Source organism: Carettochelys insculpta, chromosome 8, assembly GCF_033958435.1.
Source record: "Carettochelys insculpta isolate YL-2023 chromosome 8, ASM3395843v1, whole genome shotgun sequence".
Classification (NCBI taxonomy): domain Eukaryota; kingdom Metazoa; phylum Chordata; order Testudines; family Carettochelyidae; genus Carettochelys; species Carettochelys insculpta.
In genome coordinates, this window is record NC_134144.1 from 30,502,605 (window position 1) to 30,529,906 (window position 27,302).

Below are 27,302 nucleotides of genomic sequence, written 5' to 3' on the forward strand. Positions count from 1 at the left end.
ATAACAATGCTTGGGATTCTTCTGCCCCAGGTGCAGGACTCTACACTTCTTGTTGAACTACATTTCTTTTAGCTCGGTCCTCCAATTTATCCAGGTCACTCTGGATTCTCTCTCTACCCTCTAACGTACCTACCTCTCCCCCTAGTTTTGTGTCATCCGCAAACTTGCTGAGGGTGCAATCCAGTCCCTCATCCAGGTCATTAATAAAGATGTTGAATAATAACGGCCCCAGAACTGAGCCTTGCGGCACTCCACTTGAAACCAACCGCCATCCAGATATTGAGCCATTGACCGCTAGCCATTGGGCCTGACCATCAAGCCAGCTTTCTATCCATCTTATAGTCCAAGGATTCAATCCACATTTCCTTAACTTATGGACAAGAATGTTGTGGGAGACTGTATCAGAAACATTGCTGAAGTCAAGGTATATCACATCCACTGACTTCCCATTGTCCACAGAGCTTGTTACCTCAGCATAGAAGCTAATCAGATTGGTCAGGCAGGACTTGTCCCTGGTGAATCCATGTTGGCTACTTTTGATCACTTTCCCCTCTTCCAAGTGCTCCAAAATGGATTCCCTGCATTATTTTCCCAGGGACTGAGGTAAGGCTGACCGGTCTGTAAGTTCCCTGGATTGTCCTTCTTTCCTTTTTTAAAGATGGGCTCTACATTTGCCTTCTTGCAGTCATCCGGTATCTCCCCCAATCTCCAAGAGCCTCCAAAGATAATGGCCAAAGGTTCAGCAATAACCTCTGCCAATTCCCTCAGCACCCTTGGGTGCATTAAATCCAGACCCATGGACTTACGTACATCTAGTTTTTCTAGAAAAAGCAATGAGGGGTCCTGTGGCACCTTGTAGACTAACAGAAATATATGAGCATAAGCATCTGACAAAGTGGGTCTTTGCCCACGAAAGCTTATGCTCATACATTTCTGTTAGTCTATAAGGTGCCATAGGACCCCTCATTGCTTTTGCAGATCCAGACTAACATGGCTACCCCTCTGATTTTAGTTTTTCTAGGTCACTCAAAACCTCAGAACTCAGGATCTGGGCCAATAATTTCATTCAGAACTGTTTAGAAATTACTTAGTCTTATAATTTCAAAATATGCCTGCTCAGGCTTTAATATTCTTCTCACTCTGGTAATATTTTAGTACAGGCTGAACCTCTATCATCCAACACTTCCAGGACACTCTGGCTGGATAACCATACTCAGAGAGTAGTTATTAATGGTTCTCAATCCTGCTGGAAAGGTATAATAAGTGGAGTTCTGCAGGGGTCTGTTTGGGAGCAGTTCGGTTCAATATCTTCATCAATGATTTAGATATAGGCATAGAAAGTACAGTTATTAAGTTGGCAGATGATACCAAGCTAGGAGGGGTTGCAACTGCTTTGGAGGATAGGGTCAAAATTCAAAATGATCTGGACAAATTGGAGAAATGGTCTGAGGTAAACTTAGGAAGGAACAATCAGTTTCACACATACAGAATGGGAAGTAACTGTCTAGGAAGGAGTATGGCAGAAAGGGATCCAAGGATTATAATGGACCACAAGCTAAATATGAGTAAACAGCATGATGCTGTTGCAAAAGAAGTAAACATGATTCCGGGATGCACTAACAGGTGTGTTGTGAGCAAGATACAAGAAGTCATTCTTCCGCTCTACTCTGTGCCAGTTAGGCCTCAATTGGAGTAGTGTGTCCAGTTCTGGGCACTGCATTTCAAGAAAGAGGTGGAGAAATTGGAAAGGGTCCAGAAAAGAGCAACAAGAATGATCAAAGATTTAGAGAACATGACCTATGACGAAAGGCTGAAAGAACTGGGCTTGTTTAGTTTGGAAAAAAAAAAAGATTGAGGGGAGACATGATAGCGGTTTTCAGGGTGTCATAAAGGGTGTCATAAGGAGGAGGGAGAAAACATGTTCTTCTTGGCCTCTGAGGATAGAACAAGAAGCAATGGGCTTAGGGAGGTTGCCAATGCAACAAGGGAGGCTTAGGTTGGACATTAGGAAAAACTTCCTAACTGTCAGGGTCATCAAACACTGGAATAAATTGCCTGGGGAGGTTGTGGAACCTCCATCTCTGGAGATATTTAAGAACAGGTTAGATAAATGTCTATCAGAGATGTGGGTGGCTGGACTCAATGACCTCTCAAGGTCCCTTCCAGTCCTAGTATTCTATGATTCTATGATCTGACCAGTACCAAATGAGAGAATTTGCCAGATGAAGTGAATTCAATATTTTCTAATACATTACCAACACTTCCACTGCTTACTGAGCTCTTAGAAGACATTTAGGGGTAAATTACAGCTAAATAATAGCACAGAACACTGAGAGCCAGGACTGGTGGCTGTAAACAAACTTTATGGGACCATCGGAAGCTTTGCTACACCTGTGATAAGTGGTCATTCACCTAACTAAAATCATGTGGGATTATGGAGTTTGACAGATGAGAGAGTTCTGGATTAGAAAGGTTCAACCTTCACACAGACTTTGTACTTCAATAACAAAGTTAGACTGTATAGATTGGTGAAGAGGTCTGATCTTGGTCTCTGGAACCCCTGATAAAGTCTCCGGGCTCAATGAGGTGCAAACCTGGGCATGACTGAAGTTGAAACAGCTATATGTAACAATATCAACAAGGTCCAATGAGTTGGCTATATCCAGTTAGCCAGCAGTGCCGACAACTACAAGGGGGACCTGGCTCTGTGCCCTGGAAGGGGCGAAGCCAAGGGGAGTGTTAGCCAGTGGTCGGGTGAAATACCACCTATGCCCTTATTTTCATCCGAGTCTTTAACTGCTAAGATAGACAGTCCCTTTGCAGTGGGCAGCCCAAGCAGGCTGATGGATGCCTCAAGGTCCTAACACCCGAGTCTTTAAGTGCTAGGACAGGAAAAGTCCCTTCGCAGTGGGCAGCCAAGACAAGCTGACGGGTGCCCCAACGGTTGCACTGAGAGCTTCCCACACCCGAGTCTTTAGCTGCTAGGACGAGAAAGTCCCTTCGTAGCAGGCAGCCAGGGTGGCTGACAGGTGCCCCAGAGAGTCTGCTCTATGGAAGCAGCACGACTCAGCACTCAGCTCTCAGTATGCTTTCACCAATGACCAGGCTAATGCAGCTGAAAAGCACCTGGGTTCTTTGTTTTGTGTTCGGCTTGCACAGTAAGGGGGAGAGTCAGGTTACAACTTAACCAGTTACATATTTGTTGACTAAGGAGACTTAACTCTTATGGTTATAAGATTACAAGATATATACTTTGTTGCATGCTTACACGATATATACTTTATTACAAAGATTACAAGTTTTACACTTTGTTCTTTAGTTGCCAATAGCTAGCATAGAACAATTCATAGATCTATTATTGAATGTGCACAAAGAAAACAAAAGGAAAGCAATACACTTAACAGGTCTTATTCTCACCCCTGCATTACCAATGTGTCGTGGCCAGCGTTTTCACTCAATCCCTCGGGTAGAAGCAATAATAACGAGGAATGGGTGTCCCCTAAGACCTCAGGAGGCAAAGAACCTCCTGACCGGCAGGTAGAGGTAATTGGAGCTCAGTTACAGGGGCTGCCAGACCCTTACTTTATATCCATTGGGTCACGTACTCTCTTCCTTATCTCAAAAGATGCCAATTGAATTAACTCGTCTCAAGACACTGGTTCTCACAAGGCTGGTTCACACCTGTGGGGTGGAGATAATTTTAGGGCATTCCTTCTTTATGGGCCGGAGATTTTTCCTCCGTCTGGGACGTTTGTGTAGGCAAATCAACTGATGGTACTTAGCCAAGGGCAGTCTGAGGCCCGGCTGTCTGTTAGCCCATTGTCTTCTTGTTGCAGCTTTGCTCTGGGGCATCAAAAAGACTGTGCCTGAGATAAGCACATCTGCGCTCTCGGGCATTCCAGGGCTGAGCTGTTTCTTTAACCCTTTGGTGCTCTGAAGCACCCAGGAGAGACAAGATGGAGTAGAGAAAAGTGGGGGTTCTGTCTGGCTACGGGGAGAAGGGGTAAGGCTTAAGAATTTAGCCTGCCCCCACCTATGCTCCCTCTGAGCCACATGTGGAGGGGCATCACAGCGCTCTGAAGCATTTCAAAGGGGCCTGGAGCTCCGGCAGTCGCTGCCATCAAAGTAGTGGCGAGTGTTTTTAGAGGATGAATTCTAAGCTCATAGCTGAATTTCATTTCATGATCAAATTAATTGTTTCAAGCAGAATAAAACATTAGAATTACTTTTTTCCATTCAGTTCACCAAAAGAGACTGACATGTCTGTGTCGTGAATCTCCACAGCCTTCCATTGGCCAAACTGCCAGAGTGGAACAACAAACCTATGTTGCTGGTGCTGAATTAGAACTGATATCCAGTCTGGGCAGATATATTTTTGGTAGCCATTTTTTTCTTTACTGCTGACTGTCTTGTTTACTGCATGTGAAAGATCAGTAAAAGGAGTTACAAACAGAGCAACACTTAACCAACGATGCAGAAGGAAAGATCATTTGAAATGGTCATTGAATGCTTATCTTGCAGGATACTAAGGGGATCCAGATGCACCCATGGCAGCTAGAACAGTGCATATACACACATACATCATGTGCTCATTTGTTAGTGACAGTGTCTGGGTAGGATGGATATAGGTGATGAAAAATTGGAGACATATACATTAATGAATGCTCTTGGCTGATGGATGAAATATTTTGTATTAGCAGCAGCAGTGGACAACGAGCAAGGGGTTGTGCTCTCAAAATACCTTTTGAAGGCTTTGGTTCAAATGTAGTGGGATGGATGGATGGATGGATGGATATGTGATTGAAGCTTTTGAACTTACCATTGTACAAAACCCTAGTGATAGTCCATGCACAGAAGCAATTTAAAAAAAACAGTCTAGGGAATTGTCTATATTTCAAATGCTACATGAACACAACTGCAGTGCTTCAGTGTAGACACTTTCTACCCCAGCAGGAGCAGTTCTTTCTTTGGCATTAGTCCACCTCTCCAGAAGGCTAGGTCAATAGAAAAGTTCTGTCATTGTAGTTCTGTCTTCATGGCTTAACCATGTCATTCAAGGCGGTGGTAAGAATTTGGTAAGTGATCAAGAGCTTTAATTTCTATTACATTAATGGAGGGGGTGCAGGGTGTGGGCTGCAAGTTCGGTACAGGCGGGAGCACTGAATAGGAGACTGGAGTACAGGTGTGGGGCTTGGGAGAGAGTTTGGAGGAAGAAGGGGGTTGTGACCTGAGGCAGGGGATTGAGGTGCAGGAAGAGTTGTGAGGTCTGGGGGGGATTTGGCTGCAGAAGAGGATTCTGAGCTAGGAGAGGAGTAAGAAAGGTTACTCACTGTAGTAACGGTGGTTCTTCGAGATGTGTCCCCATGGGTGCTCCACATTAGGTGTCGGGCTCGCCCGGCGCCGCAGATCGGATCTTCCAAGCAGTTTCTGCCGGACCGCACATGCGCCGGTGCACGCCGCTCCCTTGCGCGCTCCTGGCCATGTGCACGATCCGCTCCCCACCAGTTCCTTGACCAACTGCCTCAGATGCTCCTGAAAAACACTGAACAGAGATCCGAAGCGGGGAGGATGGGCGGGTAGTGGAGCACCCACGGGGACACATCTCGAAGAACCACCGTTACTACGGTGAGTAACCCTTCTTTCTTCTTCGAGTGTCCCTGGGGGTGCTCCACATTAGGTGACTACCCAGCAGTAACCCAAGATAGGAGGTGGGTAATCGGATTATGTGCAGCTTGTCCCCGAGAGGACCGCTGTCGAGAGACGGGTATCCTCTTGGAATACCCTGTGAAGGGCATAGTGCTTGGCGAAGGTGTCATAGGATGACCAGGTCGCCGCTCTGCAAATGTCTTTTAGCGCAACGCCCTTGAAAAAGGCTGTTGATGCCACCACCGCCCTAGTGGAATGAGCCCTGGGCGTGGCCAGTAAAGGAGTCTTTTTGAGTTCGTACCACATTTTTATGCAGAATACGATGTGCTTCGAGATTCTCTGCGAAGAGAGACCTTCTCCTTTCGATTTGGGAGCGAGAGAGACCAGGAGTCTATCCGTTTTCCGGACGGACTTGGTCCTGTCTATATAGAAGGCTAGCGCCCTCCTCACGTCCAGGAGGTGTAGGCGCGCCTCTTTGTTAGAGTTATGAGGCTTTGGATAAAACGAGGGTAAAACAATAGGTTCGTTAATGTGAAACTCAGAAGAAACTTTAGGAACAAAGGCTGGATGCAGCCGTATGGTTACCGCCTCCTTGGAAAAAACAGTGCAGGGTGGCGCTGCCATAACTGCCGCAAGCTCGCTCACCCTGCGAGCTGACGTGATTGTGAGAAGAAAGGTAGTCTTTGTCATAAGGAGGCAGAGGGAAACCGTGGCCAAAGGCTCGAACGGTGGTCCCGTTAGCGCATTAAGCACCAGGTCCAAGTTCCACGAAGGTGGAAGCGGTTTCCGAGGGGGGTATAGGTTTACCAACCCTTTGAGGAACCTGGTAACCATGGGATGGGCGAACACCGTGTGCCCTTCCTCTTCGTGTCTGAACGCCGAAATGGCAGCAAGGTGGACCTTTAACGAGGATAGTGAGAGTCCTCCTCTCTTGAGGTCCAGTAGATACTCTAATATTACAGGTATAGGCACCGAAAGGGGGGCTAGCTGTTTGGTAGAACACCATGCCGTGAAGCAAGTCCATTTCTGCTTGTAGGTCTTCCTGGTGGAAGTCCTCCTGCTACTTTCTAGGACTTGTTGCACTTCCTCCATACATGTGCTCTCTCGGGAGCTGAGCCATGGATTAACCACGCTTGTAGTCGCAGGCCTTGGGGGTGCGGATGCACTATGGACCCCTGGGCTTGCGTGAGCAGATCCGGCGCCACCGGCAGGGGCATCGGTGGATGGTCCGACATGCGCAGGAGTAGGGGGAACCATTGCTGTCGATCCCACGTTGGGACTATCAGGATCATTCGGGCTCCTTCCCTCCTGGCTTTCTGCAAGACTTTGTGGATCAGCACTGTGGGAGGAAAAGCGTAAAGCAGGGGGCCCCTCCAGGAGATTGCGAATGCGTCCCCCAGGGACCCCCGTCCCAGTCCTGCCCTGGAGCAGAATCGTGGGCACTTCTTGTTGTGTTGAGTGGCAAACAGGTCTATCTGGGGAAAACCCCATGCGTGAAAAATCGGTCGTAGCAGATCGGGACGGATCTGCCACTCGTGCGTGAGTGCAAAACGCCTGCTCAGCTGGTCTGCCTTCACATTGTGAGCGCCTGGTAAGTACGAGGCTTTCAAGATTGTTGGCGATGCACCAGTTCCATAATTGGACTGCTTCCGCACATAAGGCACGGGACCAAGCTCCTCCTTGCCAATTTATATAAAACATGGTGGAGGTACTGTCTGTACTGATCCCGACTACTTTGTCCTGTATATGGTCTCGAAAGTGTCTGCAGGCGTTGAACACTGCTCTGAGCTCCAGTATATTTATGTGCAGTGACTGCTCCGTGGAGGACCACAGTCCTTGCGTCACCTCTTCGCCCATGTGTGCTCCCCACCCTATGAGGGAGGCATCTGTAGTAAGAAAAACCGATATTTGTGGTTGGTGGAAGGATACCCCTGTTAGCAAGTTCTTGGGGTTTACCCACCATTGCAGGGATTTGCGCACCTCTGTTGTGGGCAACACCACCCTGTGAACGGTGTGTGCTGCCGGTTTGTATATGCTCGCCGGCCAGTGCTGCATGCTGCGCATGTGTAACCTAGCGTTCTGTACTACGAACGTCGCTGCTGCCATGTGGCCCAGCACCTGTAAGCACGTCAGAACCAGCACCGTAGGGCTGAAGGTGATGACTTGCACGAGGGAGCCGATGGCCCGAAAGCGTGTCTCTGGAAGATACACTCTCGCTGTAATAGAATTTATGCGTGCCCCTATGAACTCTATGTCCTGTGTGGGGTCTATCTTTGATTTTGCCAGATTGATAACCAGGCCGAGCGAAGAGAAGGTGCCTGCTGTGACGCGTATCATGCGTAGTACCTCCTCCTTCGAGGCCCCTTTGAGTAGGCAGTCGTCCAGATACGGGAATATAAATACCCCCTGTCTGTGCAGGTAGGCTGACACCACTGCCAAGGTCTTGGTGAAGACTCTGGGGGCCGAGGAGAGGCCAAACGGTAGGACCTTGTATTGAAAATGTTCTTTGCGTACCATGAATCGGAGGAATCATCGGTGAGCCGGATGGATAGTTATGTGAAAATACATGTCTTGTAAGTCGAGGGCTGCGAACCAATCTCCATCGTCTAGTGTCGTAAGGATGGAGGCGATTGTGATCATCTGAAAGCGTTGCTTGCGCAGGTACCGGTTGAGGCCTCGAAGATCTAAGATGGGCCTCCAGCCTCCTGTCTTTTTCTCCGTGAGGAAATACCTCAAGTAGAACCCTTTCCCTTGCAGTTGCTCCGGCACTCTTTCCACTGCCCCTATGAGCATGAGATGGTCTACCTCCTGCTTGAGCTTCGCTACGTGGGAGGCCTCCTGGAGGTGGGGCCTGGGTGGAGGTCGTGGCGGTGGGAGCGACTGGAAGGGGATGGCGTACCCCGTGGCTATGATCTCCAGCACCCATTTGTCTGTGGTGATCCTTTGCCACTGGTTGTAGAATGGTCGGAGGCGATGGTGGAATAACCGCTTTGGATGACCTTGTGCGATGGTAGTGATGGAGCAGCCCTGGATCTGTGTGTCAAACTTGTGGCCTTTGGCCCTGCCCCGAGGACGCCTGGCTCTGTTGGGAACGTCACCTGGGAGTTCTGTACTGCTGGTGCTGTTGATGTCGCCCTTGCTCGTAACCCCTGTGGTACTGGGGACGCTGTGGCTGGTACTGGTACCGTCTTTGTTGAGGGTAGTACTTTTTCTTTCTGTATGGAGGGGTGTAAATCCCCAGGGTCCTAAGTGTGGCTCTTGAATCTTTACTGGAATGAAGGACCGAGTCAGTTGATTCAGCAAACAGCTTCTGCGAGTCGAAGGGAAGATCGACGATCTTTGCCTGCAGGTCCCTCGGTATACCCGAAGTCTGGAGCCAGGACTCCCTTCGCATCACCACTGCCGTAGCTGTGGAGCGTGCTGCTGTGTCCGCAACATCCAGGGCGATCTGAACTCCCGTCCTCGAGGCCGCGTAGCCTTCTTGCACGATGGCCTTGAGCACCGGTTTCTTGTCCTCTGGAAGCGAGTCCATGAGGGAGGTTAACCTAGTGTAGTTGTCGAAATTGTGGTTCGCTAGATGCGCTGAGTAATTTGCCATTCGCAACAGTAGTGTGGAGGAGGAGTAGACCTTTCTGCTGAACAGCTCTAGCTTCTTGGCATCTTTGTCTGTTCCCCCTGTCTTGAATTGAGATGTCTTTGATCTTTGTTGCGACGACTCTACCACCAAGGAATTTGGCTGTGGGTGGCTGAACAGGAACTCCATGCCCTTCGCCGGCACGAAGTATTTCTTGTCCGCTCTCTTGTGGACAGGCGGAATAGTCACAGGGGTCTGCCATATAATAGTGGCGGACTCCAAGATTACTTCGTCAAGCAGTATTGCTATTTTGGAGGAGGCCGGAGGTCTCAGATTTTTGAGGAGCTTATGGTGTTTCTCTTGCACCTCTGCTCTCTGGATCCCTTGCGTGAAGGCCACCCTTTTAAACAGCTCTTGAAACTGTTTGAGATCGTCCGGAGGATGGACGTCCCCCGGGGCCGTAGCCTCGTCCGGGGAGGAGAGCGAGGAAGCACTAGGATACGCCTCTCTGGACCCTTCCAGTTCCTGTTGGGAATGGTACATCCGCTCGCTGGAAGCTTGCGAGGGAAAATCTCGGGGTTCCATAACCAGTTCCCCCTGAGATACTTGAGTCTCTGTCCCCGTTCGCGATTGCCCTCGGGGATACGGGACCGTCTGTGGGGATCTTTCCCTGGTAGAATGCCGGTGACCACGTGATAGGGACGACCATGGCAGCATGGGCACTGTTCTTGGGAAGGTGACCTGGACCACTCCCTTGGTGCGCACCCCCTGCATCTGGGGGAGCGAGATCATCGAGAGACATGGGACACTGGAGAGAGCGATTTGTGATAGTACCCCAGCAGCTCAAATCCCAAGAAGGGTGAAGGTGGTCCCAGCCAGGGCGAGGCTGGTTGTAAAAATGGAGACGGGGGCTCCAGGTAGGCTAGGGGGGACCCCTGCCTTCTAGTTGGAGTCTGCAGCATGAGCGGAAGGCTGAGAGAAAGCAACTCTGCAGCCGCCTTGTTTTCTGTGCAGCCTTCCCCTTCCCTTGAGGGGGTGGCTCCGCCCCCTGACGTGCAGGGGATCTCGGCCCCATCTGCGCCACGCTCGGCACGCTCATGGACGGTGCCTGCAAGCTGTGTGCCTGTGCGCTCTGCACCGCCGGTTCCCCGGGGGTCGGTGCCACTGCCTGTGGTGCCGCCGGTACCGGCGCTTGTTTAGCCGCTGCCCTGCCTGCGGTGCGGGGTGGCTGTTTGATTATCGGAGGCTGAGCCGCCTCCACGTGGCTCTCCGTGCCGCCGCCGATCAGCTGTTGCTGTGGCTGGGGGCTGTGCGCTCCTCCCGTCCTGCTCGCTGTTGCTGCCAGCAGGGATCGGGTTGGGGAGACTTTCCTCCATTTTTGCGCTGATGGGGTGAGGGAGGCAGCTTTCCTTTTATGGGCCCCGGAGGGTCCCTCCTGCTGCGGCCGCTCCGGCACATCTGGCTGGAGGGCCTTGTGGAATAGCAGCATTTTAAGCCGCATCTCCCTATCCTTCCTTGCTCTGGCTGTTAATTTTGCACAGAAGGAGCATTTCTGCGTGACACAGGACTCCCCCAGGCACCTTATACATTGACTGTGCCCATCAGACGCTGGCACTGCCTCTCGGCAGGACTCACATTTCTTGAATCCTGAAGAGGACATTGTCAGTGAGTCTTTTAGTTGTTAATGGGGTACTTAGCACCTTCTCTGTGCTGTTTTGCCCCTCTGCGATAGCCTGCCGCGGCAGGAAGGCTAATGGCCCTAGGCTCCTGGCCTCTGGTGCTCCGCTTGTTACTAGGACTGGACTGAATTCCGTCCCACTTGTTGTTTCTCGGTTTTTTTTTTGTTTGTTTGTTTGTTTGTTTTTTTGAAAATAACAACTGGCTAACTTAACAATAGACTAAGAACTTGAAAACTTTCAAGAAAAACAGCTAAAACCACTGAATACGCTAACTTGGCCGTAGCCTAGTCGGATTCCGTCTGCAGCCGACAGCGGTTAAGAGGAACTGGCGGGGACCGGATTGCGCACATGGCCAGGAGCGCGCAAGGGAGCAGCGCGCACCGGCGCATGCGCGGTCTGGCAGAAACTGCTTGGAAGATCCGATCTGCGGCGCCGGGCAAGCCCGACACCTAATGTGGAGCACCCACGGGGACACTCGAAGAAGAATGGAGAGTTTGCGCTTTGATCTGGGGGGGTGCTGTAGGAGGGGGTGCAGAGGTTTTGGCTTGTGACCTGCGGTAGGGAGCTGGGGTGCAGGTGTTGTTTTAGCTCAAGGATGGGTAAGCTTTTTGGTCTGAGGGTCGTTTCAGGGTTCTGAATTTATATACAGACCTTGACTCTTGCCCCCATCTGGCCCCATGTTCCTATCCAACCTCCCCTACCAACCAGGCTGGGATTTACCGGGGGCAGGATGCAGGAGCGACAGGTGGCAACAGCAAAAAGGGATCATCTCCCCTCAGCCCACCCTACATGCTCCCATATGGGCAACACAAAAGACAACTTGCTCCACTCTACCGCTCCCGCTCGGCCCACTGAGCCCTGCTTCACCTCTCTGGATGGGACCTCAGGGCCGGACAGAATGGTCTCATGGGCCATAGTTTGCCCCCCTCTGGTCTAACTCCTAAGCCCACAAACTGTGGCCTTCTTCCTGAGAAAATCAAGGGCCCCAGCAACTTGACTATAATAAAGAGGGACAGGTATAATCAAATTCACACAGGCAATAGGTACTATACTCTGGTGACTGTTCGGAAAAGAGTAACAGATTAACAAATACCCATGTAAACACAATCAAAACAAAAAGCAGTCAAGTAGCACTTTAAAGACTAGCAAAATAGTTTATGGGGTGAGCTTTCGTGGGACAGACCCACTTCTTCAGACCATGAGTCTGTTCTGGTCTGGATATGGTCTGAAGAAGTGGGTCTGTCCCACGAAAGCTCACCCCATAAACTATTTTGCTAGTCTTTAAAGTGCTACTTGACTGCTTTTTGTTTTGATAGTGTATAGACTAGCACGGCTTCCTCTCTGTTACTATTCACCATGTAAACATAGGGCACCAAGAAGTCTACTGACTGACACCTTTTGATACGAAAGTCTGTGCATTGCTATTAGGTGCTATATCACACAAATATGAAAGGTTCAGATTGTATTTCCTTTCAGACTGGACACAAGCTGTTTGGAGCTCCTGATACCGAATCAAATTTTCTGCTAGTGATTTTCTGCCACACAAATTTCTTCCTGCTTCCTAGAGTGGACTGAATTTAATTATGAGTATTCCAATTATTGGTGCTAATTTGTGCATGAAAATATGGATCGAACTACAGTAACTTGGTCTTTCTTTTTGTTCTATTTTTAAGGAAGAGCCAAGACTGGGTGATATTTCAGTTGTCTGCCCAGCTGGTAAGGATTTTGTTTCACAGGATACTGCACTGTCTCCTTCTGCCAAAGAGGATAGTTTACAAGTTGAGCTCCTGACAGAAGAAATGCCCATAAGAGAGGAATATAAATGTATATCACCTGATGATATCTCTTTGCTGCTGCTTTCTGAGATGCCTGAATCTGACCTCCTCCAGTCTGAAGCTGAGCTGGAAGAGCAGCCTTGCTGTAGTTCTCATAGTCTGCATGTCAGCGCCTATAGCTTGCAAATGCAGATAAATGCTGGCAGTAAAAGAATGATTGATGATTCTGACCTCTTAACACCTGTTGCTTATGCTGGTGCTTCAAATCATAGAAGGGAAACCACATCAGATGAATTGGAAAGCTTTTTCTCTTCTACCATAGATCACTATACAAAATTTGGAGTGGAATCTCCTTCAACTTGCAGATCATCAGAAGTAGCAGAACCCATCACTGTTTCCAGTGCAATACATCTAAAACCTGCTTACAGCATGATGAGTGAAGTGTGTGGGACACATTTACAACTTAGTGAAGTTCACCAAAGCATGACAGAAACACAGGAACAATTGCATGACATGAATAATTTTAGTAAAACCGAGGATAGGCCGCATGCTTTGCCTGATGCATTCTCAGCTCTCATGTTTCAATCAGACGCCATCAAAAGCTGTCAAAGGCAGATGGTCACTCAAGAAGAGATTAAAAGTGCATCAGAAAAGAACAGCATAGTCAGCCTATCTGGACAGGCACCTAACTTCTCCAAACTACTGTCCAATGTAACTGTGACGGAAGGTTCTCCGGTGACTTTGGAAGTAGAAGTAACAGGATTTCCAGAGCCTTCACTGATATGGTGGGTAGCTTATAATGAGAAAAACTAAATAAACCTATAGAAATACACGTTGAACCACTTAACAACTGTGCGTACTAATCTGAATATTAAACAGAATTGCTTGTTATCCATATCATATCACTCCTCTGCATGATTCCATTTACAAAGAAAACACTTTCTTTTTCAATTAACCACTTGAAATAATATCACTGCTGTTAATTTCATGAATAATCAGAGAAGCAAACATTAATATTCAAATGAAAACACATCAAACATTTTCTTGTATGTTATTTTGCGGCATAACATTCCACTTTTTAAAATGACTGTGAAAGGAATTCCCCCCTTCAGAGTCAACTGACCATAGGTGAATTCCTTATCAGTGTGCCTTCTACTTTCAAGTGTCCCCTCTTCCCAAAATATGGAGACTGAATGCAAAAGAAATAAGCCTATAAACAAGGACCTCCAACTTTTAACTGAATACTCACTCTGGCCTTCCAAATTTCCCATGCACAGTCTTTAACAATCAAAGTTAGGAACTTTTATGTAAAAATATAAATTTCACTTAGGAATAAAAATCTGTTGATAAATTCCTTACTAAGGAATTTTAGACTGGTGGAAGAGCGAGATGATTTTACAATAATGTCATCTTTATAAATTTAAGCACTATGCTGTTTATTTTAATAAAACCTATATTTGAATGTAGTAGCTATAACTGTTTTAATTGGAGGGAATTGGGAGGTGGCTGCTAGCAATGACTGTTATTGCTATAGAGGTTGTCTGAAATCAACAAATTCTGCTTCAGAAAACACTGATGTAAAGCTGACTTAAAAACTGACTCTCTGCTTCAGGTACAAGAAGGGCCAGAAATTGATTGAGGATGAGCACTTAAAGCTTTTTCAAAAGGAGACAAAACATGCTTTGTTCATTCAGAAGGTGTGTGATGCAGATGCTGGTCTCTATGTTGTTCGAGCTAAAAATTCTAGTGGCACTATCTCATCAAGTGCCATCCTCCATGTGAAAGGTAACAGGCCACCTATGACACGAATAGACTGGATAACGCTGTGTGTCATCTATATTAGTGTGTCACTAATGTACTGGCTATTCACATAGTAAGTGCGCTACTGACAGCACATGACTTAATTCTCACGGACTGAAGCAACAATAAATCTGTTATTTTACACTGCACTTTTCACAATCTATACCATTCTGCTTATGTGTCACATTTGGTTAATGCCACTACTATATCAGATGTTCATCTTCTTTTAGGATATTAATGTTCAGTTTAAAATTTAATTGGGATGATGAACAGTTTGTGTCAAAATGCATCTAGGAACATGGTGCTCAAATCTATGTAAATGCCTTTTACATCAAATGTGTTGTTTCTGATTACACTTTTCCCACATACACTTTGTGTCTCATGGCATGGTGTGGCTACTCGAATCCACACAGTACAGCCTTGTAGTATTCCAAGGGTCATTGGCATACATCAGATCATTACTTTCTCTTGTCAATAGTACAGCTCTGTTTAACAGAACATCCACTTTGAGCAACTTCAAAGCAAGGTGACAGAGCCTCAGTTGCTGTAAATTCCCATAGTTCCACTGAAGTCAGATAAGCTTTGCTAAACTTCCCCAGCTGAGGCTCTGCCCACTTCTTAGTGGGAGTTGAGAGACGTATCCCCTTTTTTACATTATTTACACGACAATCCACCAGACTTTTTCAAACAAAGACTTTCTCAATATACTTAGTTGTCCTATACACCCAGTGTCCCTGTCCATGCCATAATTCTTATTGAACCTTTTTCTCTTTTTAAAAATATTACATGGAAGACATAGATGTTTTATACTCTCAGCAGTTAACATCAGAAGGGACGGATAATCTTCTGTGGCTGGCTCTTGAGCCCATTTCTAATTCCTTTTTAATTGTTTCAGAGAGATCATGAAATATATTCAAAGGGTTGGCTAGTGTATACAGTAGGATAAATGATGAAATGAAAATGAGAGATTTTTCTGTGAATTTTCACTTAAATTATTGCAATGGCAAATGAGCTGTAACTTTAAGGCTGTAACATTCAAAAGGGGAATTTGCTTGCGTATGTTGCAATTCATTACAGATAAGAACAAACACAGTATTGTTTATTATAATTGTCAATGTAATATCTTTGATTCAAAGATTAATTTATTTAAGGTTTTTGACAATGGCAAGAAAATAATTATACCACTGGATGATTATGCCTATAAATTATCAGTCTACTGAAAGGGTTAGCTATTCCACTTATTAATTTCTGTTTCTTAGGAAACATTTTTCTTTCATCCTTAGTTTGTTGCTTTCACAAAATGAATCTGCTTGTGTGGAAATGGGGTTGGGTGGAACTTGTAAATGCTTGTAAAATTTATAACACAAAATAAATTCTTGACTGCACAACATATCAACAGACTATATTTCAAATAGCACAGGGCCAATAAGGCTGGAGACTAACATTTGGATTTTTGGTTCAATGTCTGCATCTCTCTTAAAATCTTGTAATCTCTAAACAGGAGATATCCTCTAGGCAACATGTCTTGTCAGCAAAGAATGCAGGAGGTGGCAAGATTGGTGGGCGGGGGGAAGGACAACATGTTATGATAGAATTTATATATTACTCCTAACTCCCACCAACTCATGTAAATGTTATTTCATTAAAATTCTTTCAAGTAAGTATGCCATACAGTTTAATACTTTTCAGGAAATGTAGTTTTCTTTTTACAATAAACTAATTTAATAACAACTAACTTCTCGAATGTTTGAAATGTCTCAAAAGAATCAGTTTTGTATTTGTAACTGTGATTGCTACAAAACAATCAACAGAGCAATATTGAGAATCCTACTTGCATATGCAGTATAATAAGCACTGAGGTTATTGAACTAAAACAAACCAAAGTATCTCTCAAATGGGATGCATTGTGTTTCAGATGTTGTTGGTTAAAATGTCAATCCCGGACTTCCCGATCCCCATTTACAGTAAATATAATGCTGGAGGCCAGTAGACAGCCAGTCACTACCTGAGAAAGTGCTGTCTAATTCAGAGTCATCTTGTTTTGCAGTTTGCATCATGCTGGATTAGATGTGTGTGAGAATTCAAAGTCAAAACCCTGACCAAGGGGGTGTAATTTGACCTTCTCCAGGACTTTTCCCCATGGACTGAAACCCCTGGGTTTATTTTTGTACCACCTCTTTTCTTCACAGAGAGCTGCAAACATGTGGAGTCTTCTACAGCAATGGTTCTCAACCAGGGGTATATGTACCATTGGGGGTTTGCAAAGGTCTTCCAGCAACTCACCTGGATATTAGCATAGTTTTACAACGGGCTATGTGAAAATCAGTAGCAAAGCCATTATAACCTCAAATTTCACACGACTAGTTTATACTGCTCTGTATAGCAGACTCTGAAATGTGAGTACAATATTTATATTCCAATTGATTTATTTTATCAAATGGCAAAAATGAGAAAGTAAGCAATTTTTCAGCATTAGTTTTGTATTTTTATGTTTGAGTAAGCAAGTCGTTTTTAAGTGAGGTGAAATTTGGTGGTACACAAGACAAATCAGACTCCTGAAAACAGTGAAGTCATCTTGAAAGGATGAGAAGTACTGTCCTCGAGCACATCTGTCCTGCAGCTGGAGTTGTAATTTTGAGTATGGGTGGCTGTACACATACCAGTTTTGATCTTGAAAAGTTGCAGTGGGACTGGGAGTTCAGGCTAGCTGCCCAGGTATGCACAGGGGGGTTTGCCCAGTCAAAGCTAGAGAGCGCACAACTACCCAAATTGAATAGTCCGTCACTAGCTGCTATGGAGCTATACCTCTAGATGATTTGGGAGAGTCCTGATTTCTAGAGCACAGGGAGCCACATCAATTTTCAGTTTTTTATGGAAAAGCTAGAAGTGTTGCTAACTCCAGTTACTCAAATATCCTGAGTGAAGCCACTCAATAACCTTGGAGGTTTTTAGTTTTAAATAATACCTGCTTGGAGATTTTTATTTATCTTCTGGTTTTTGAGTCTTTGCAGTGCACTCAGTTCTTATTTTCGGGCCCATCATTGCAAAGTTAAAGCCTTCCTTCCTTCCTTTAAAATGGAAGCTGAGATTCGTTCTTAATCTCTTGCTCCAAGATGCTCAGGCTTTAAATTTAAATATAAAATATCACCAGGCCTACAATAAAATCACAAGAGTTGGGAACAATGGAAGGGTTGTGGGGATGTGTGTGTTCAAAGCATCATCTTGCCTCTAATTGTACATACCCTGTCAAGGCAATACTTATGCTAGACAATATTTCAGGAATCTTTAGTGCATGTGCCCGCACAGTTCTCTAGCATAAGGTATAAAAGACAGTCTAGCCAGTGAGGCAGGGCGCATGTGAGTAAATATATGGTGGTGGGGAACATACACAAATCCTTATCTTTGGGGCTTGTATTTTTTGTTCAGGCTGTGCCTCCCTGTCTAAACTGCTGTTTTTAACAGCGTAGTTTCCCACTGCTGAAGCCTTTCCCTGGCTCAGGAAAAGATTCCCTCAGTGGAGGAAGGCTCTGGCAGGGCTGAGGGCAGGCAGAAAGGCTTTGGCAACACAGAGAGAGAGATGAAGTTTTCCCCCTTAGGCCTGCCTGCTTCCAGAATCTTTCACTGCCACATGTAGCTACGCTTTGCAGTGTGGACACAGTCTGGCATTTCATTATGCTACATAGCTACATGTACTTTACACACCACCAAAAGCATACTGTAGTGTAGATGTAGCCTTAAAGTGCAACTTTTAAAGATATGGAAAGCACAATGCTAAGCAGGGCATCACTTTCCCCCTATTTCTACATCTACAGGGGAGGGAGCAGAGGTCAGCACTCTACCTCTGTGGTTAGAGAACTCTGGGTGGAGCAGACTAGCACTCCAGGCCACGTCTGTTTTAGGCCAATGTTTCTCTCTGGTTTATACTTTCAATGTTTAGAAAAATGCAGAAGACTATCATCTCTCCCCTTAGAAGGGCAGGAGCAAAAGCGAATCCTTTCCCTGGGAATGCTTTCACCCAGAAACAGCCAGAACTGACTTGCAAACCATACAGTGTCCAAACCTATGAAAATATTTAATAAAATAAACACCAAAATAGACATCTCATGGTTCCCATGTTTATGGTCTCATCAAGCTCCTAAGCTCTCTGCATTTAGTTACTTTGCTCATACTTCCTACCCCTTCCTATATATGCCTATTTGAAATCAATAGTGAACTTTATTTCTTTGCTAAATAGTAACTTGAACTGTTAAAGTCAAATAAGAACTGTTGCTAAAGATTGTGTGTTCATTTTTCTGCTCATCAGCTAAGTGAGCTGAACACCCTGTGAACATGGCTTACCTGAGTATACACTTTGAAAACTGGTGTATGAGGCTTGAGTAAGGGTGATGGATTGTGGGAGGTCTGGCCAGTCAGGGAGGTTGCAGTGGCAGAAACCTCTCCCATAAGTGCTGGCGTGCCAAGCTATTCAGCCAGCCAATACAATTATAAAACTAGGTATTGCTGGCTGAGAAAGGCAGCTCCCATGCACCTTGTTGTACTCACCAACTAGGATGTATAGAACCCTGAGTCATTTCCCCTTCATAAATGCTGTCTTCTAACTGCTAAAGTAGCTCCTGACTTAACATGCTTACTAGAGAAGGATTAAGAGATGATCAACTGCTGTGTCAAAACAAAATGAATAGTGAGCACACGAGGTAAAATTCATCCCAATCTGCTCTACACTAGGTAAGTTTAAGGGTTTAAATAGAGACTAAGTGACCTCATGAGGGCAATTTGTACTAAGATAAATAGCACTCAGAGAACCACCCCACCCTGCTCTGCTCTAATTAGAGCCAGTACGAGCCTTGGCATTGGTTCTAAAGGTAGCAAGATTAGGCCCCAGATGCTTGCTTTCCTTGTGGAAAGATCTTCTTTCATTTTTAATTATGCATTTTAAAATGGGGTGCACTACCATGCTCTGGGTGTCCCTAAACCTCTGCCTGCTGAAATAGGGGCAGGGACTCCATAGTTGCCCTGTTCTATTCATTGCCTCCAAAGCATCTGACAATGGCTATGGCTGGAAGATAGGACACTGGGGTAAATGGGTCATTGGTCTGGTACCACAGGTTCCCCCTTAAGTTCCTGTCTACTAGATATAAAATCATTCTAAATATGGAAATAAATCTTGCAGTCCTGACTTGGTCACCCCTCATGAAAAATTCACACTAATTTTCTCCCCAGTATTTTTGCCTGAATAAATTCTACAAACTTTGGCCCTGGCAAAGAACAGTCAAAGAGAAAATAAACCAGTTTTCCAAACGGAAAGGCATGCTTGTTTTTAAGGGTATCCACTACATGGGCTGGGCTACATAGTATTGACAATATTGCTATGGGGGCAGCCAGAAGCACAAGTCTAAAACAGAAGTAAGCGAGAGGAGAATGGTATTAAATGAAAGAGGAAACATGAGCGTAAGGCTACGCACCAGCTTGTTCCTTCGCTAGAAGTTAGTAAACCCGAGGGTAAATACTGACTTCTGCCCAATGCTCTGATGGCAAACAGGCCACGTGGAGGCTCTTTCTTCACCGACCCTAACGAGGTCTCCACGCTCCCAGCTTCGAACTGCAGCCTGTGTCCTGCCCTCGTGGCGCCAAACCTACGAGTAACTCGAGACCCGAGCTGCTCTCAGCTTTGAACACCGCCTGGCCTTGAGCCCCCGCTCTCAAACAGTTACTTGGGTACCGCGGCGCTCACCCACCCCCCTGCGCCGCGGCGGGGGCGAGCGCGGCCGCAGGACACGTGGCGGGGCGCTGGCGCGCAGCACAGCGCAGGAGGGGAGGCGGGGTTAGCGCGGTTCTGTCTGCAGCATGCGGCCGCTGTCTGGAGTTAGCAGGGAAGAGACGGAGGGTTGAGGGTAGAGCAAGAGCCCGCTGGAGCGGAGGGGAAGCCGGTGGTTTTCCTCCCAGGGCGGAAGTTGCGAGCCTCTGCTGACTTCGGCTGCATTGCTGTGAAAGGAGAACGCCTTCCCTTCGGGGGGGGGGGGGGGGCACTTAGCCCTAAAGCGCTACACCACGCAGGGCAGCTCGCCCCTGCCTGCGGTGCCAGAGACCTGTCGGAGATGTCAGTGTTCCACAACAGGTGGTGGAAAAGCTCCAGGGTTCCTGCTGTAAAGTTTCTGTTACTAGCCAAAAAGCCCTCCTGAGTTAGGTGCAGCCATCTCAGTCGTGGGTGAACGTGGGCCAAGCAGAAACCCCCCCCCCATTTTCTTAGGGAAATTCCTTGTGTTGGGGACCCTGAGAAACCCTTTTGTTGTGGGACCTGCTGGTCACAGCTCTCCAGGCTGGGCTGATTAGTGTTGTGCTGCATGGAATGGACAAAAGGGAATTAGAAATGCAATTGCATATACCATGTCAACACGGGTAAGTAGGGTGGGAAGGTCACGTATCTGATGAACCCTGTATTTCGAGTCTACACCTAAACATTCTGAACCTTGATGATTCCCTTCCCTCCTCTAGCTCCGCAGAACCACTGTGGTGTTGGGTTTTTTTAAAAAATCAACCTGTCACAGAAATAATTACAGGTTGAACCTCTAGTTTGGCAGCCTCAGGACCTGGTCGGTGCCGAACAAAAGAATTTGATGGACCGTGGGATGTCAATATTGTCTAGCACATTACCAACACTTCCACTGCTGACTGTGCTCTTAGAAGATGTTTGGGGTAAATTACAGCTAAATAACAGCACAGAACACTGAGAGCTGGGGCTGGTGTGTGGAAACAAACTTTATGGGACCACAGGAAAGTTGGCCACTCCCATAAGTGGCCATCCAGCTAATTAAAATCATATTGTGTTACAGATGTTGCTGGAGGAGTGCCATTTGGGAGAAGTTTGATGTGTACAGTAAACTCGTTAATATCCAATGTTTGATCAGCTGGATTTCTCAGATAACTGCCATTTTAACCATAAGTAAATTTTACTTACATTTTCCATAAGTACACTATAGTGAAAGTAAATACTACTTAATACTGCAAATATAGTGTGTCCGCATCTGCACCAGCAAGTTCTTTCAAAATATTTTTCAAAAGAAGGGGCCCTTTAAAAATATACAGTGGAACATTTACACACAAAACGTTCTTTTGAAATTAACTGGAAAGAACATAGTGCTCCTTTCAGAAGCGCTCTTCCGCTCCTGTTTCAGAAAGAATGCCTGCTTTCGAAAGCTTCTTTTGAAAGAAAACGTGTGCAGATGCTCTGTGGGCCCTTTTTTCGAAAGAACGGTTCTTAGCACCTGATTTTTCGATCCCTTACCCATTCTTTCAAAAGAGCCGTGGCTGTGTGGATGCTCTCTCAAAAGAGCAGACCGCTCTTTTGTGTGTGGAGGCACTCTTTAGAAAGAACTTCTTTCAGAAGAGATCTTCCAGAAGCACTTCTTTCAGAAGATTGCTGTAGTGTAGAAGTATCCTGTAAGTTTACAGAGTACAATACAACCATTGTTAGTAAACCAGGTACTCTGCATACATTTTTGTTTGTTTCTTAATATCTAATCTTGTATTTTTTTAGTGTTTTGCATTGCTAGATATACCCCTCTATTATTGAGAGTATTTGAATATCCGGCAAATTCACAGTCCCAGGCTGCTGGGTATGGAGGGTTTACTGTATTTTGTTTCTCCAAATGTAGAACCCCTTTCAAGTTCAAAATTACATTAATCCGAGGTGACAGATGGGCAAAAAAACAATATTGAACCTGGACAGATTTCAGATCCACTTTCCTCAGGCCCTTTAGAAACAGAAATGGGAGTTTAATACTACTGAAGATGTGGAGGAAAGAGGAACCTCTTTTCAAAGAGGATCTAAACATGCTTCTAGCCTTAGTGGCTCATGGGATGACAGACTATGAAATAATAATATAAAATTAGAAAACTATCTGGCACCCATTTTCAGTTTCAAGATGATTTAATAGGGCTAGGGAGTCTTAATTGCCTGTAGCAATCTGCTTATGTCTCGTAAAATTATTTTTGTTGTTAAAAGATGAACTCCTTTTTCACTACAAACTTTGTAGCGCATTCCACAGGATCAGAGCTGGACTGTCATGTAATGGCTATATTTGAACAGAAATTTAAACTCTTTCTGTCCAAAATCAATAGCATTTGGTTTTACACTCGTCCGATTTACTGAACAGAAATCTCTATAATGACAAAAGATGGACTCTGCATCACAGTATCCCACTGAACCAAAAAGATGTAGGAAAGTTCATGTGATACACTGCTTCTTTGTCCAATGTTCTGCCTAATTCCACGGCACTACACTGAAACTTCTGTTAAAAGGGTGGTGTTCTTAATGGTGATAATTAGCCACAGTCACAGAAAACAGAGTCAGACACCCATTTTAATATTTTCTGCTGGGACACAAACCTTAGGCTCATGCACTTGATTCACTTATGGTATATGGTCTCTTAACTTTATAGTCATGTCATTCTGTAAACTAGCACAGTGTCTGCTCAAACCATGCTGACTGGGAACTTCCTTAATTTTTTTTAAAATAATTTAAAAGGTGTAGGCCCTTCCTGTAACTTAGATACACAATGGTGGCAAAGACAAACAGCTTCCTTGAGTGTTCAGTTTTTATCAAAGAACTTTTTTGCCACCATTGATATCGCATAAATCATCCTACTTCAACACAGCCATTGCTTAGGAGTTCGCAGGCATTTGTGGTGGTCAGTGAAGCTATTTTGCAATTGGTGCCTTAGAAATCCACTGTGATACTTTGATGCATCAGTTTATTTGAGACCAAGAGAGGTTTCCCCATGTATCATTTTCAGGAATTAGCATAGCTTCAGGGGCTACAAGCCCAGTCTGAACACACTAATTTTTTTCCTTGTGGGGCTTATTACTTTGCAGGACCACCAAGTGGTCACAATACAGTACACATGGATGATCCAAAATGACGGGATGAAGAACCAATAGATAAAGGCAAGAGAGAAACAAAATGGGAGGGAATAGGATATGGGGAGGTTATAGAGGAGAGACAACAAGAGGAAAAGAAAATGAGAAAGGTGAAAAAGAGAAGTAGCAGAAACACAAAATAGAGGGGGAGAGCATCTCATCCATGCTGCCAGAAACCTTTCTTGTTCTTCATGGAGAGAAGCTGCTGCCACAGGATTGATTCCTGTGAAGTAGGAAATACAGATTAAAAGACGGACGTCAAAAAATATGAGGAGAGTTAGTGTATTTGGTATTGGAGCAGGTTGAAATTTTTCATTCAAAACTTTTTTATTGAAACTAAAGGTGTTAGCAAAAAATTATAAAAAAAAAATCTGTGGGGGGTTGCTCACATGGAACATTTTGAAACTTAAAATCTTTTTCTCAATTAAAATACTTCCTGTTTGCATAATTTTCTTCACATTTCCAAGGAGATTGCCGAATCAGGTCAGAGGAAATCAAAACCTTCAGTATATTTAACTTTTCCCATGGCCAATCCTATTTTTCCCCAGTGGTGATTTAATTTGAAATAAATTGTTTTGCTTGTGTCTGCTTGTAGTTTAACTAGGCCTTTGCTGATGGATGAGATAGGGTCATTGGAAACTATTTAGGCCCCTTTCTCCTTAGCATTCCCACTGACAATATTTAGTAGTTGACTGTAAAGAGCTTTTCATTCTAAAACTACCTCTGCTTTCAGCTACACAGAAACATTGGATATGCTCTAACTTCGTAGTCATTGATATAAGAGCACTGTCTGAGGGTATAAACTTGCTCTTGTCAGATACACTTCTTCCTCTGTTGCACACACATCAGCTACCTCTTATTTGTACCTTAAAGTTACAGCCAGCAGTAAGGGGGTGGACTTGGTTCACTTCAATCGTTATGCCTCTCACAGACCCACAGTTTGTGCAGGGGCAGCCTGAGCTGCTGAGAGCGCTTCTTTGGTTTCTGGCACTAGTTAATTATACTCTTTGTGCTACTCAGGAGATAGCAAAGGCTCAGGACTGTCCCTGTCTCTCACTTGCTCTCACTCCTTGCCCGCCCAGCCCTTGACACACCAGAAACTTGTATGGGACCTAAGGATATGTTAGTGTTGTTGCAGGCTCTTAAGGAATAGCCTGATGATGTATTGTGGGTCTGACTCTGCTGATATAATTGAGTCCCTGAGTTTGATAAATTTAAATCACTGAAGTATTTGACGTAAGGTTACTAAACACTAACAGCTCTATTATAGGAGGGGCTTGTATGTGCTTAAGAATTTACGCTCACAATGAGATATATGCATACTGTGTGGTTTGCCTTGTTTTGTTCTTAATAAGTATATATGCCATGATACCTCATGAAAAAGTGGAGGAGGAAAAGATAACATATATGATGTGCAGGAAAAGCTGGATATGATATAAGTGTTGGGGCTGCTCTAAAAATCCTAGAGTTTATAGTAACCTCCCTTAGTTTTTCACTTGGGGCTTAAGTGGTAAATTAAGTTGTGCGTAATCCTATTCCTTCCTTTAGCCTTTGCATAAATTTAATTAACCCTTTTGCAGAGTAGGATTATTGTGCGTTTTGCTAAACTGCTAACCTGGAAGGATGGAACAGGTTAGCAAAGCAAAGCAGAGAGTTATGCGTAACAACAATAAACATAGCTCAGAAGTTTGCCAGTCTTGACATTGTTGCTTAAACATCTGTTGGAAATGTTTTACTATTTACTATAATAAGGTAGTCCACCACAAATGTATCTGTTACTCATAAAAAGAATATGATTATCTAATGCTTGAAATTAATATTGATGCATGGAGTTATTAATTCTTGCCACCCTATGTGCCAAAGAAATTTTCACCATTCCCACTCAACACCACACAGGCCAGAAGCTAGATAGAAGGAATCTAATTTCAAAGATGCCTGTCCTCTACTTCTGTGTAAACTAGTCCTCCTGAGATTTAACACTAAATGTGATTTTTTTCTCTAGGCAACAATCAAATAGTATGGAAGCAGAAGGATTTTTTTGTATGTGTGTGCCATTTCAAATAGAGTATACGCTTTTTTCCCCAGTACAAGAAAAAAAACCAAACTTCATACAGAAATTTGGACATACAACTCTACAAGAAGGGGAAGATTTAATTCTGCATTGCACTATACATGGAACACCCAGACCAAATGTTGTTTGGACTAAAGATGACATCAGAGTTGTAGCCGGAGACATAAGTGTATGTATGAACTTTTTTAAAAAGTTCTTTGGGGAGGGAACTAGTATATTGTTCTGTGTGCTGCTAATAGTCTGCACATATCTTATTGTTTTACAGATTGAGAAATTAGGAGACTCTTACCATCTTTTGAAAAAAAATGTAATCCTTGCTGATACTGGGAAATACAACTGTGTTGCCAGCAATGAGGTTGGGGAAGCATCCTGTTCAGCTTTCATTAGAGTTACAGGTAACTCCCCCCTCGCCCCCTCGTTCAATGCATATTAGTATAATTAAAGAGAACGTTGTTCCTGTTCTGACCGACATATACATTTTGTTCCAGAGAAGAATAAAAAACTAGAAATTCCTGCTCTAATTGAGACAAAATCAAAACAGGAACATGGATATTTTTCAGAAAAAACGAGTGTCACAACAGCTGAAGAAGGCAAGGTCAGGGCACATATCGTGTGAAAGGTGAAAGACCAATGGCAAAACATCTGTCAGTGAGGTAACTTCAAATTTACTCTGAATACTGTCTTGTAATACACTGTAGTAGCTTTACAGAGCTTCATTTATGAAGCGTGCACAGGACCCTGCTGTCTTAATTGCTCACTTTTGTGCAATCTAAGTGAGTCATGAAATGTTTATCTTCAGCATTTAATTTTCCATCCGAAAATATCATAGATCCATATGCAATTTATAAAATCTTATACTAATTTACTTAGAGCATATTTGTAAGTGAATTTGTATGTGGAGTTGCTGTAGCCTTTGTCATTTTCAGGATATTAGACAGATACAGGAGGGGTTGTTACCTTTATTGGACCAGCTGATGTTGCTAAGAGACAAGCTTTAAAGCTACACACATCTCTTATTCAGGTCAGTCTGGCTTGAAAGCTTGTGTCAGTTGGTTCAGTAAAAGATAATGCCTCACCCACCTTGTCTCTATAAATATCATTTATGAATATTGTGTTCATAAATGATTTGGAAAAAGGGGGTGAACAGTGAGAGTCAAAGTTTGCAAACGATACAAAATTATTCAAGATAGTTAAGTCCAGAGCAGACTGAACTGTTACAAAAGGATCTTGCAAAACTCAGTGATTGGGCAAATGAAATTCAGTGTTGATAAATGTAAAGTAATGCACACTGGAATATGTAAACTCAGCTATTCATACATCATGATTGGGTGTAATATACCTGTTAGCACTCAAGAAATGTCTTCGAGTTATTGTGGATGGTTCTCTGAAAACATCTACTCAATATGCAACAGCAGTCAAAAAAAGTTAAGTGTTATGAACCATTAGAAATGGACAGCTAATCTGACAGAAAAATATCATAATGCCGCTATACAAATCTATTAGTAAACCCACATGTTGAATACCACATGAAGTTCTGGTCATTCCATCTAAAAAAATATTAGAATTTACAGGAAGTTCTTGGGCAACAGGGAAGGGCATGTGGTGTTGTGTTGCCTTGGAGAGGTCATGTGTCTCTTCAGATTTTCATTGCTGAAGCCAAGTGCCCTCCCCTCCGCAGCGGTCACTGGTCATCTCTGATAGAGGTCCAGGAGGGACAGAGGAGGAGAACAAAAGATTCCAAGTCTGGAACAGCTTAGGAAGGAAACAATTGAGGAGGGTTATGATAGGAGTCTGTAAGATCATGAATGGTATGGAGAAAGTGAATGAGGAAGTGGTATTTA

At 44.6% G+C, this 27,302-nt stretch overlaps 1 protein-coding gene across 1 annotated transcript in view; it reads left to right on the forward strand.

Moving 5' to 3' along the window:
• The window catches only part of CCDC141 (coiled-coil domain containing 141), a 211,086-nt gene that overhangs the window by 175,460 nt on the left and 8,324 nt on the right, over positions 1-27,302 (forward strand). Inside the window, 6 exon segments of the mRNA XM_075001976.1 lie at positions 12,573-13,459; positions 14,287-14,459; positions 25,476-25,630; positions 25,727-25,856; positions 25,950-26,051; positions 26,054-26,114. Of these exon segments, the coding sequence (XP_074858077.1) occupies positions 12,573-13,459; positions 14,287-14,459; positions 25,476-25,630; positions 25,727-25,856; positions 25,950-26,051; positions 26,054-26,114 (1,508 nt within the window).